The sequence below is a fragment of the Micromys minutus genome (genome assembly GCF_963924665.1).
Source record: "Micromys minutus genome assembly, chromosome: 16".
Lineage (NCBI taxonomy): Eukaryota > Metazoa > Chordata > Mammalia > Rodentia > Muridae > Micromys > Micromys minutus.
This window is the reverse complement of record NC_137985.1, coordinates 43,300,428-43,313,784: the sequence shown is the minus strand read 5'-3', so window position 1 is coordinate 43,313,784 and position 13,357 is coordinate 43,300,428. Positions and strand designations below refer to the sequence as shown.

General features: G+C 39.2%; 1 protein-coding gene across 2 annotated transcripts in view; it reads right to left on the bottom strand.

Annotated features, from left to right (window-relative positions):
- RDX (radixin) overlaps positions 1-13,357 on the bottom strand; it is a 53,974-nt gene that overhangs the window by 29,064 nt on the left and 11,553 nt on the right. For both annotated transcript variants that reach the window (XM_080930373.1, XM_080930374.1), the window contains exons 2-10: positions 12,043-12,114; positions 9,487-9,570; positions 8,162-8,257; positions 7,495-7,769; positions 6,067-6,150; positions 5,306-5,452; positions 4,713-4,809; positions 3,839-4,002; positions 629-759 (exon numbers count right to left, since the gene is read on the bottom strand). In XM_080930373.1, the coding sequence (XP_080786499.1) occupies positions 629-759; positions 3,839-4,002; positions 4,713-4,809; positions 5,306-5,452; positions 6,067-6,150; positions 7,495-7,769; positions 8,162-8,257; positions 9,487-9,570; positions 12,043-12,054 (1,090 nt within the window). In that variant the 5' untranslated portion in view covers positions 12,055-12,114. The remainder of the gene's footprint in view (positions 1-628; positions 760-3,838; positions 4,003-4,712; positions 4,810-5,305; positions 5,453-6,066; positions 6,151-7,494; positions 7,770-8,161; positions 8,258-9,486; positions 9,571-12,042; positions 12,115-13,357) is intronic.

Below are 13,357 nucleotides of genomic sequence, written 5' to 3'. Positions count from 1 at the left end.
TTGGTAAGGATGGAGCCTGGAGTTTCAAAAGGTTTTGGGCCAGCCTGAGCTACAGTGGAAATGTACCCTCCTCAAACCAAGACCGTCTCCACTGGAATACATCTCCAGCAATCTTGGAAGAGCTGCAGATGAACAGTCATTTAAGCGACCACCTCTTCTGTATACCCACTAGAAAATGGTTCCAACTGCTTCAGAAAAATATCTCCTTCACATAGGAAAATGATATAATCAAACCTTAAATAACACTGCCGTTCCCAATAAAAGTGAATGACTATTTCCACTAATTGTTAGGGAAGGGTATTATAGACAGATTAAGTCCACACTACTTGCTAAGATTCTGCTACTTGGGAAGGAACAATTTGATTTGCTTAAGTAACATTTTTTCGTCTGTTCTTTCCACAAATGCTCTATCAAAGTAGTGTATCCTAGAGTTACTCAATGTAAACAGTGCCCTTCCTATACATTGCAGCACTTTGGCTCTAAGTAGAATAGGAAGTTCATCTAAACATGTCAAAAGCAAACGAGCAGCATGGCATGTCTGTGTGAGTGGGTATGGTTCTGGAGCTGTACACCTTATACATACAGCACAGTAATAATCTTGAATTATTGCTCAAAAGAAACCCTTTACCTTTCTGGGCTTTCAGTGTCTGTTCTTCAATCTGCCTTAGACGCTCCATCAACTCTTCTTTTTCACGTTCTATTCTTTCCTTTTCCTTTTCTGCTATTTCTCGTTTCTTCTTTTCATTCTCTAATTGTGCCCTTAAAAAAATGACAAGTCATACGTTACCAATAAATAGGTAGAAATAAATTGATGTTGTTTGTATTAACCCCAAATCAAAACACAGCATAAGTATTAAACGTTTTCAATAGATTTACCATGTATACTTCGGTACCTAGTATGATGTTATACTCCATACACAGCACATGTATTACATCCCTAGAGTTGGGCATGGCAAAAAGGCAGGAGGACCCTGGAACTTGCCGCCAGACTTTGTTCCTCAAGTGTCTTCCCAAGTTGTTCTCAGTCCTGACCTCCACACACATTAATGCATGTTATGTGCCTGCATGAACATACACACATACCACACACAAGTATACAAGCATGTTCTCAAAGCCAGCTCAGGTAGGAAAAAACTCAGAAGATTTAGCTTCTGTGTACAGAAGAAATATTTGTAACATTTTAATAGCTTGTTTCTTCATCCACTGCCACAACTCAAGGGAATTCTTTGAGTTAGCAGGGCCTTCACAGGGAAATAACAAAGCGAACGCACAAGTACCATCAATAGTAAACTAGCATGGGAGGAAATTATTTTCAACCATTAAAATAAATTAATACAAACGTAGTTTCTAGGTACTAGCCATATATGCCTCGACAAAAGATGACAACTCAAGTTTCACCTTTCACAGTTTCATTAGGATGGCCGCTAGTGCTTACAGGGGAAACAATGCCATCAAGATTTAGCTGTCTGTTACAAGTTCTGATAAAAATCATTTAGGAGAAGGGCTGGAGAGAAGGCTCAGCAGTGAAGAGCACTGTATGCTCTTCCAGGGGTCCTGAGTTCAATTCCCACTGACCACAGGGTGGCTCACAACCATCTGTAACAGGATCCAATGCTCTCTTCTGGTGTGTCTGAAGAGAGTATACTCATATAAAATAAACAAATCCTAAAACAAACAAAGAACAGTTTGACTTTAAAAAAATCATTTGGGGGAAGACTTAGGGTCTAATATAGCCATATTTGTCATTAGACATTTAGAAAGAGCCTACATTTGGTCAAATTCCATGTTGGTGACCACAACCAAAAAGATAAATAAAAGACACCAAGTTGTTACTTCATAGGCTTAATTTTAAAATTATTACTTCAATGATAGTATTTATTCACTGATGATTCCATCTCTATCATCTCCTGGCTATTCACAAATGCTACCACTGCCATCTAGTGCTTATTCTCAATTCCAGGCAAATCATAACACTGTACTATCAAGGTACTTTTTCTTAGTAAAAAGGCTTGAATGTGAAACTTTCTGCACATCTTGGGCATTCATCTGTTCCCAAGAGAAGAGTGTGGAACACTGGAGAAGAGCTGTCACAGTCAGCAAGGATTGATGGCGGTAACTTTCCGGTTCACAAAGACTGAAACAGGAAGTTGAAGGGTCAGTATGCCTCCTGCTAATTAATAAACTTCACCCCACTTAAAACCAAAGACCTAGGGTAGAAAGTTTGTAGTGGTGAAGTGCTTGAAGTTCTTGCAGAAGACCAAAGTTCAATTGCCAGCATCCACATGGTAGGCCACAACTATAATTCCTGTTCCAGGGGACCCGATATCCTCTTACCATCTGGGGCATGGTTTTGGTGTACAACATATATGGAGGCAAAACAGTCAACGCACATTTTTTTAAAAAGTCATAATCTTAAGAAAATATTTTAAAAGAACAAGAAAAATTAAAATAAAAATAAAGGTATTGGCTAGGGCTGGAGAGATGGCTCAGTGGTTAAGAGCACTGACTGTTCTTCCAGAGGTCCTGAGTTCAATTTCAGCAACCACATGGTGGCTCAAAACCATCTGTAATGGGATCTGATGCCCTCTTCTGGTGTGTCTGAAGGCAGCTACAGTGTAAGCATATACATAAAATAAATACTTTTTTAAAAAAATAAAAGAGAAAGGAAAGGTATGGGCTGCTCCACTCTGGTTCTAGGTCCTTTTTGATGCACTTCCTTAACACTAGAAGAGGCAATGGATCTGCCCAGCAGGCAGAGGCTCAAGAAGCTGGGAGTTTCTATACCTCTGGAAAACCTCAAGGAGGAGGCAAGTTTGCATTCTCTAGGCTCCTTGGGCAAAAGAAAGGCCCAGTGGCTTTCCTTTTAAAAGCTGTTGTGTTGTCCCGTCCCCTCAGGCTGTTTGTAGAAGCACAAGTACCAGTTTTCAAATAACTGCTTTTCTACAGCATGCTGTCTACAACCCAGGGTGTTCATTAGGCTACTAAGGCCTCTGTACAGTTATGTCTAGTATTACCACAGCTCCTGAAGGCAGCCAGCTACCTTTCTTCCTGCCAAGCACGAAGATCCTTCCATCTTGAGGACTCAGTACAAACCACTTCTCAAGACCTACAGGTTAAAACCTATGCCAAGTGCTTAGAACCTTTTGGGTCCCACTCTGGGACAAACGCCCTCTTTTAGTAAAAGGTGTTGGCTTCACTTAGCTTTTCCCTATTGGTGTCCCATTTGTTCTTCTACAGAGATGGAAAAAAAGATATATAGACAGAAAGAAAAAAAAAATTGTAAGGAACATGGCTATAAGCAAGTTGGGACCAGGTACTGTTATTACTGAAAAGTTAAGTACACAGGAAATCACATGCTCACACCTAGGGTTGCTAGGCCTTTCTTTCTCATCTCCCACATAAAATCAGAAGATACTCTTCTCCTCTGCACACTGCTCAAAAGGATGAGCCTGGCCCACTTCCTGGTCCATAGGCAAATCTGACATGTTCTTATCTCTACACTTTTATGCTGGTTTCCCCTTCTGAATGTGTTTCTCACATCCTATCCAAATCACACTTTACCCAGGAAGCTTTTTGTAATTACTCAAAGTAGATGTTTTCATTTAGAGTTTGGGTTTCTAAATACATATTTCAACCTAATTCTATTTTGAGGACATAAATATACTAAAAGTATAAAGTCTATGCAGTAACATGTAAAGTTAAATTATTTTTTGGAAATCTTTCCGGCCCATCACCAAAGCTGTACTCAAAGTCGAACATTAAAGTACAGCAATAAACCTGAGCAGTCTGTAACTAGTCCTATCCCAAGCAATTAGAAATGAACAGCACACAGGCATACCTTTCTAGCTGCTTCTGATGTTTTTCCTCCCGGGCCTGAGCCTTCATCTGTTGCACTTCAATAGTATCAGGCTTTCTCCTTCGCATGTACAGTTCATGGTTTCCCATACATAAGGCCAAAATTCGCTTATTGATTCTCAGACGAGGTGCATAGAAAACAAAGTCCTGAAAATAAAATATTCAATCTTAAAATCTTCCGGAGTGATAGCATCCTTCACAACTACTCAATTTCAACACGAAGTAGAAATCTGATGTCATTGCACATAAGAGTCTAGGGACCTCCAACATAACTGTTTCCCATTTCTCCACCCCTCCCCTCATCTGTTCTTTACAGATTAACTAAATGTCATTAATTCTTTTTTTATTCAAAGAAACTACAAACAGCTATCCTTATACCCCCAAACTGGTCTTTCTCCATGGTTGTTTTAATCTAGAAATGTTCTTCAAATATTTATCTTTTAGATAACAAAGGTAGAATACTAGATAAAGTATATGTAATATTAATCTTTGAAAATTTATCTCAATAAAAAGGAAGCTTCAGATATTAAAAATAGAAGATCAGAGTGCAAGACTACAGAGTTAATTTTAAAAGGGTTACCCCTACTACATTCTGTGATCAATAAATGTTGTTTAAACTCTTTCTTAGGAATGACTGTTAATACCTTTCTATTATCTACATTACAATTAAATCAGTTAAAATTCTTACATCTTAAGAAAACTGGGAACTTTGGTGTTTTTAATAACTTTTCATCACTGAGGAAGATTTAACTATGGAAAGAGAAATTCCTCAGAAGCAGCTTGAGTGATCAGTGCTCTTCTTTAAGTGATTTCATAGAAAGTAGCAGAAGTTTTAAAAGTTAATAAAATATACTTACAGGTGCCTTTTTGTCAATTGGCTTTATAACAAATTTTTTGTCATTGAATGAAATATTTCGGATTTCACTCCAGGGAAAACCAATTTTAGGTGTTAACCTGGGGGTGGGGTGGGGTGAAAAGAATATTACTTTATAATTAAAGGCAGCAAACAGTCAGAAAATACACAGCCTACAGGGACAGGTTATGTGAATGACCAATCTTAAGAGCTCCAGACTCTCAGAACCTAGGTTACTCACATGACCCACCTGATGCTATCACTGAAAGAAAAATTTAACTAAATCATATAAAATAATAACCACAGACGGTTTTCATAAATGTGCCATTTTTCTAAAGTTAACCTAAGAAAATCTACCTAATAAACAGAAGTATTAGACTGAGCCTTGTTACCAGGCTTCACTCACAGCGAACAAAAGTGGCACATTGCAAATATAGATGCACCCGCTCAGAAATAAGCTCCGGAACTACCAACAAAGCTGGACGTGGGATTAACTAACCCTTCACTGTAAGGATAATAGAAACAACTTTCACAAGCAGAGTGTGTGACAGCCACCAGTCAGAGGGACAGTGAGCTCTCCAGCACCCAGTCACTTACTTGTCATCGTGCTCATAAATATTCAGACCCAAAGCATCAACACCCAGCCACAGCTCAGTGCCCTTCTTATTCTTGATCTCAAAGTAGTTGACACCATACATCTCTAGATCTTGTGCAATCTTCAAGTATTCCATCATCGAATCTTCCCTATTAAATACAGCTCAATGTAATACATTAAAGGAGACACATTTAAGCATTAAATAAAACTAAAAAATACCTAGGGCAAAAAGTTAGTGCTTTATTTTATTCATCCATATCAGAGGTTAGGAAGTGTAACCTGGTCAGGTATCATCACAAACCTTTTAAACATTCATTCATTCATTCATTCACTGATTCATTGGGGGTGGGGGAATGGGGTGTGAACAATAGCACATGTGAAGCACAGTAAATGTGTAGGCTATGTCAGACTCATTATCCTGACTGAAGACTGAAGTCACAGATTACTAGGGAAGGCTAAAACAGTTTTAAATAGCTTAAATTACTTTAACTCACGCTCTAAAATGGGTATTATATAGCTCACAAGAAGTCAAATTTTCAAAATGGCTTCCTAATAACTACTAGAAAATTAAGGAACAGACAGGAAAAGACAGAGGAGAGGGGTGGGGAGGACACAAAACTCTCAAGTTATGTGGGCTCTAGGGATTCGACCTGGGTCCTGGGTGACGCCTTTAGCTACTTGCTGCACCTTCTCAGCAGCTCAGGGCAGTTTTTCTAGATGTAAGCGCCTCTCCTAGAGACACACAGAAAGCCACCACACATACCTCAGCATCCCTCTGTGCTCCTCGTGCCAGCTCTGAATTCTCTCCTCCCACTGCTCTTTGGTCAGTTTGTGTTGTTCCAAAACACTGAAAGAAAAAACATGTAGTTAGCGCCTTTGTAATTCAAAAACCAAAGTACTTCCAGAGTCTAGAGTCCTTCCGTAGCTTGAGTGTGACAGCTACAATACAAATCAGTGCACATGCTACCACTGCCCAGAACTAAAAACACAACTGAAGATATAAAACACCGACTACAACACAGTGCTGTGTCCCAGTCAGTATCCAGGGTGAAGACTCAAGTTGGACAGGTCAAGTCGTGTTCTAGGGGAGGCTACAACAAAGTGTTAGACAGCTTAAGCTACTCTAATTCGTATTTTAAAATGGGTATTACATCGTTTACAAGAATTCAAAGGTTCCAAATGGATCACACCCTGAACTGAAAAAATGGCTGCATCATTAACAGAAAATTAAGGAACAGACAGAAAAACAAACTTCTTGGGTCCTGATTATCCCTTTATCTTCCATATCTACTATTTTTATGAGTAAATCTAATAGTCATTTTAAGGAGATAATATTTTTGATTAAAGAAAGACATACATGAAGCTGAGTCTGATGGAGAACATCTATGATCGCAGTACTTTAGACACTAAGGCAGGACAGTTCTGAATTTGAAGCCAAGATGGGCCAAAGTGTTCAAGGACCACGTGTCCTCTACACCAATCCCTATGCCACCAGAGAAGGCAGACTCTGCAGCACATGTCCACCCCACACACCTCTCCTCTAGTAACCTTTGTATTTCATCTGTCAACAGAGTATTCTCATTTTTCTACCTTTAAAACCAAAGCAGCAAAAGCAATGTACTCATAATATGCTGTGAAGACCATCGACCTGTTAGAATTCACTTCAGCTCAGGAATAATTATCCACTTTGTTTATCGTTGATCCTTAGAGATTGCAAACCTAAGGTCATGTAACTAACATGGAGCAGATTAAGCCTTAGTTTCCAAACCTCTTCGTCCATCATTTGTTTCCCATGCGGGGCTTTGAATGGTACAAAGGTACGGCAGGCTATACCATCAATGCCTCATTTAACTCCTCTGCAAAATACAAAAAAACTCACTCCTCTTGCCACTTAGTATTCTTAGTGTTTATTACACATCTATGTCCATGTAGTCTAATGTTTACAAACAGCAGTAATTCATATCCTTCCCTAAACAAAATCATAACCTCCTTCTGTTGCACATGTTATAGGCACTGAACACAGTGGAACAGAGTTACACAACACATAAATCTGTGTTGTGACTAAGTCATGATCTTTAAAAACTACAGTCTGTGATCCACCTTGCAACTGAAAAAACCTTTTAATAAAATTTAGCATACACTTACAAAATATAACATTACAGCATATTAAATAAAGGTATGATTTACTTACCGCTGTGGTAGGAGTCTGTCATTAGCCAGATAGCCTGGTTTGTGAACCTCTTTATTATAATCTCCATACTTGGCTTGAACAGCGTACGAAGCCAAAAGAACTGCAGTTTCTGGTGGGCAATATATCTCATCATTTAAGATGGCTTCTTTAACTTGCAAGAAGAAAAGTCTCTGTGTTATTTCTTGAATCAATTCCTCAGAAACATCTTCAGGAAAGAATTTAGCTCTAAACTTGAACTGTAAAGGATTTTCTTTTTTAACATCTTGCTGTGTTACCTAGAATAGTAATTTCAAGTATAATCAACAAAACTTTTAATTCACTGTAAATTAATATATTTACAACATATTCCTTTTGGAAGAAAATATGCAGTAATGCTATGTAAGATAGGTCCACAGACAAACGCAGGAGCGAAAGAAGCTCCTGTGGCGTCCTGACTTCTTTTACAGACGTGTGCTCAGTTTTAACGCATGTTAGCACCTGCTTCAAAGTTCCATTTCTCACATGCTCAGCTCACACAGAGTGTGTATGGTCAAAGTTGATGGTGCTTCAATGAATTAAATGTCTTGAGTAATGATTAAGACAGGCAACTGCAGCAGGAGGCCTGCAGTTAGTCAGGTGCCTTTTCAGCAAATTAAAACACATCAAATTAGTATTACACAAATCTTACCTTTTTATTCAGTTTAAGCCATGTAGAATATCCTTTGCTGTCTACATATTGCAGCCCAAAAAACCAGACCTCACGTAAACCAACTGTTTTTACAACCTATAAACAGATAAACTCAGTCAACATTCACACTGTGATAACACTTGACACTACAGATCTCAAGGACAAACCACACAGGTGGCAAAGAGCTTTCTTTCCTTTATCATGGTCTTTCCTTTATGTGCAGAGAACAATTCTGAAAACAACAATTCAGGTTTCCTTTTCTCAATCCTGTTATCACTTCTCTCTTCTTCCTTGACTCAGTATTTTCTATCTTCATTTGGTTAGCTCACATCACAGCCCCAACAAAACAAAAAAACAAAAACAAAACAGTCTGAAGGCTAGCAGCAGAGATGTGGTAAGCCTACACTTCTACTTGATTCTTGCCAAGTGCCCTATCAGTACCTACGGCAAAGCACATCACTTTGGTGACAAAGTATGGTAGCTTCAATGTTCTGCCATCACTGAGCAGAAATCATTCTTGGATCAACCCTAAGTCTCACTAGTCTACATCTATCTATTCATTTATCATGCCTTTATGATAAAAATCCCTTGAGCCCAAATACAACACACATTTGAAGTCAAAGGACAATGTCAGGCATCAGGTCTCTCCTCCCACCACATGGGCTGTGGGAACCAGACTCAGTTTATTGGGCTGGGCAGCAGGTACTTTTGCCTACTGAGCATCTCATGGGCCCCTTTTAGGCTTTTATGTATGTTTTTGAAAATTCACTAAAGAGTTATCCCACAAAAGTAGAAATGATAATATATAAATATACCTATAGTTATTCAAACAACCTGAATATGTACTATCAAAATTCCAAGCAGTACATGGTTGGATTATCAAGGAAGGTACAGAAAACATAAGCTATCCGCAATAGCATGCACATGATGGTATCAAAGTTACATCTCTTGGTCTCGGAGAGATGACTCACTGGTTAACAGTGCTTGCTGCTAACAAAGGAGGGCATGAGCTCAGGTTCTAGGCCCCATGATAGGCTGGACCAGGCCATTCAAACCTGTAATGCCAGTACAGTAAGGGGTAGAAACATGGCTGCTATAGTTTGCTATCCACCAGCCTTAATCCAAGTTCAATGACAGACACTGTCTCAATACAATCAGGCAAAAATGATTTATCTCCTCTGGCCTGAGCATGTTTACCCCATCAAGTACACACACACACACACACACACACACACCACATAAAGACACTCTGTTTATCTAACACACACACTCTCATGTGCATCACACAACACACAGGTTGCATGCTTTGTGGGATGAAGTGATACCTGGTCAAAAAGTTGTTTGCCAGTTGTATTGGGCTGAATGGCAAATTCTAGCTCAGCATCCATTGTAGTTACTCTTACATTGATCTATAAAAAGCCAAAAAAACAAAGTAATTAAGACAGAGAATATATTTACAAAGTAGTAAGCATGAGAAAATTCTTTGTATTTCTGTGGAACAGGATGCTGGAGACCAAATCCAGGGCTTTGTGCATGCTATGCAGATTTCTACTAAGCTACATCCCTAGCACTTGGTTTTTGGGCAAGTCTTACCATGTGACTCAGGCTTGGCCTATTTGAAATGTGCCTCCCTATCTGCTTGGCTTACAGGCATATGCATGTACAGTTAAAAACATGAGGGGAAACAGTGATGGGAAATGAGACAGGCTCACACATGACAGCCAAGTATTTCATAGCTGATCCACACATCATCCCTAACTTTATTAAAAGTGATACTGCTTGATCCTTATTACAGGAAATCTTAGAAATGGAGGGAAAGAAAATCGTATAAACATGTCATTTGAATTACTGGAAGGTCATCAAGATGGCTTAATGAACAAAGGAAGACACCTACTGTCAAGTCTGATGACCCCAGTTCGATCCCTGGAACCCATAGGACAGAAGAGAACCACTTCCCACAGGACACATGGGTATTAAATACAGGAGAGCAGATATTTACACTGAATGTAATTCCTGATTCTTTGAATGTCATCCACTATCTCATGCCATCCTCTACCTCATATTTCTTCATTATAAAACATGTACAATGATGCCATAGGAAGCCTATGACTCTGTATAATTAAATGATAAATTGAACAATATGATCTGAGATTCTAGTGAAAATAGCAACCTTTAAGAAAGTAAATGATTTTAAAAAAATGCTAGTCAGGCTTCGGGGAAAGAGGAACCTCTTCATTGCTGGAGGATGAATGCACCATGGAAATCAGTATGGGGGTTCTTCAGTATAGAATTTATGGTTCAGTTCTATCACTCTTGAGCCTACAATTAAGAATTTGAAACTGGCACACCACACACTGACATGCCACAGGGACACTTATATATCCAGATTTTCTGCTATACAACAGGCAGGAAACAGAATCAGCTTAGGAATCTCTTAATAAATGGACACCCCTACAAAATGTCATACCTATACACAATGGCATTTTATGCAGTCATAAAGAAAAATGAAATCAAGACATCTGTAGGAAAATGGATGCATTAAGTAAGTCAAGACTCAAATATCTCAACCTCATGTCTTCTCTAACATGCAAAACACAAATCTGGGTGTGTTCCTGTATGAGAGAGGGGAAGGAGAGTGGGAGGGATGGGGAGAAAGATCGGTGGGGGGAATATCAAACTAGAGAGTAGACTATGGGAGAGAAGGACCTGTAAGGTGGGGACAGGCTAGGGAACACATGCTTTGGAGGATGAGGACTGACCATAAGAAGAGACACAGAGGCAGCAGGTGGGATTCTGGGTCTGATTTCTTTAAGGGTGTGGTTCATGGTAGGTTGGCCATGATAGAATGGATGGTCCCAGCACAGAGTGGGCTTAGTGAATATCTAAAAAAATTAAAAACGAGAGGACTTAAAGTTCAAAAGGGAGGAAAGGGGGAAAAAAAAGGTAGGGTGGTTAGGGAGCCAAAATAGGGTGGGGTGAATATCATGTATGATAGTATCAAATAATAGAATGTACTTAAAAGAGAAAGATGCATGTATGTGTTCGTGTACTGGTATATACCCTTTATGGGTGCAGGCGCCAAGCAAGTCCCAGAAGAGTGTTAGATCCACTGAAGCTGGAATTACAGAAGGTTGTAAGATGGCTGACATGGATGATGGGAACTAAACTCAGGTCCTCTTCAAGAGCAGTATGTGTTCTTAATCACTGAGCCAAATGACTAGCTCCAAGGACTTCTTCAAGTTTGTGGGAATGTTATGCTTTTTCTTCTATTTTTTTAAATTGTGTTTATTTTACACTCCCAACCACAATTTCCCCTCCCTCCACCCCTCCTAGTGTCTCCCTGCCAATCTCCCCTCTTTCACACCCCCATCCACCCCTCCCCCATTGCTCTTCAGAACAGGGCCTGCCTCCCTTGATGGGTATCAAACAAGGCTAAACAAGGCAACCCAGTTTGGGAAAGAGTCCCAAAGGCAGGCAACAAACAAATGACCACAAGTGTATACACTTAGGCTGTCAGCAATATCACTGTCACAGCATCAAACTAGAATTATGAGAAAGTTAACAGGTATCAGTCCTGCAGACCTCTCACTATTTTCTCCTAATAACTTACAATTATTGAGAACAAAATGTATACTAGATTCTTCTTATATAATCCTTGTCTCCTTGAGTAAATAAAAGTATATTCCTATTTTATATAAAAGAAGTCAAGAGCAAAATGAATTAAACAGAAGTCACACAGATTAACTATGAAAGCCAGAATACAACTAGACAGCTTGGTCCCAAATTTCATTAATTTTAACTTTAACTGTCCTGTCACCCATGATTATCCTTCACAACCAGCGCAATGCTAAGCAGTATCAAAAGAAACAAAACATACTTACTGGTTTCGGCATTTTCCTTTTCTTGTTTGTTACCTTCTTCAGAAACTCTTCACTTCTATAAACAATTACAGCCTGTTAAAGAAAAGGAAGCATACTTACTACCTTTCATGTTAGGTTTTACCTCTACCTTGCAGGAGTAAGATAGAAAGAGTACTTTAAGTGACAGTGTGTCCTTATGCTCACACTCAAAAGTCTTGGGCTAGTATGTCACATCTCCTAAAAAGCCTGATGGCACTGGAAGCACCGCACATCTCAAACAGCACAGCATAAAGTACGCTAATCTAAAGACAGCAAGACAACTGATTGCTACAGACCTAAACACTGCCTCTCCCATTCAAGTTCATCCATGCACCAGCCTTATGTCTAAGGAAAACTCAGTATTTTCCAACCTTTCTTCTGTAGTGTCAGATTTTCTTTAATCTGATGAAAATTGTTTTTCTTAAAAAATATTTTTCTTTTTGAAATTCTAAAAACTGAAAAAACACTATCCAGCAGCTTACTCATCTGAAGTGTGGAAGGCAGCCACAGCTCTGCATAGCAACACCGGTGCTACCCACCCCCCTCCACTGAAACTAGAACAGTCCTAAACTAATGCAGACATGTAACTTTGTTCACTTAGCAGGGAAGGACTGCCCTGTTGCCCAAGGGTAAGCATTCTTACTAAAAACATCAACAAAAATGAGTTTGCCTCTGAAAGATCTACCAAGCCTTTATCAGCTGTCTAGGAAAAGATTCCAGCATCAAACCTTGCTATGACTAATGCTGTATCCAAGACATTAAAACTTATGTAGACACTATCACTGCCAAGATAGCTGTAGGCCCAGCTAAATTCACACATTCAAATAAGGTAATTTCCCTAAATTTTATTCACACACACACAAATAAATGTCTCTGTACACAGAAACATCCTCTGGAGCTCTGTGGGCTGTGTTTCATGTTTTTATCTGAGTCACTGGCAATGACATTCAAGAGGAAGCATACCCCCCCATTTCTGAACTTTTTCTAGCCAATTCCTTATCACCCCTCCTACATTTACAGTCTGACAGGCCACATTTTCTGAATTAAAGGAGTTTCAAGTCAAACTTTCATGTTCAAAACAAAGGTAGCATCTAAGAAATGTCTAAGAACACAGTTCCCCTTTTGGGGGACTATCTTGACAGGAAAAAACATTTGCCATACATTTAAGCTACGCTATTTTTATACATTGCAAAGTCAAGAGATTGTTTGCTGCTGCTGTTTGTTGGTTTTGAGGGTTTTTTTTTGGTTTTATTTTTCCCAGACAGGTTCTTACTCTTTGCACAGAATGACCTAGAAC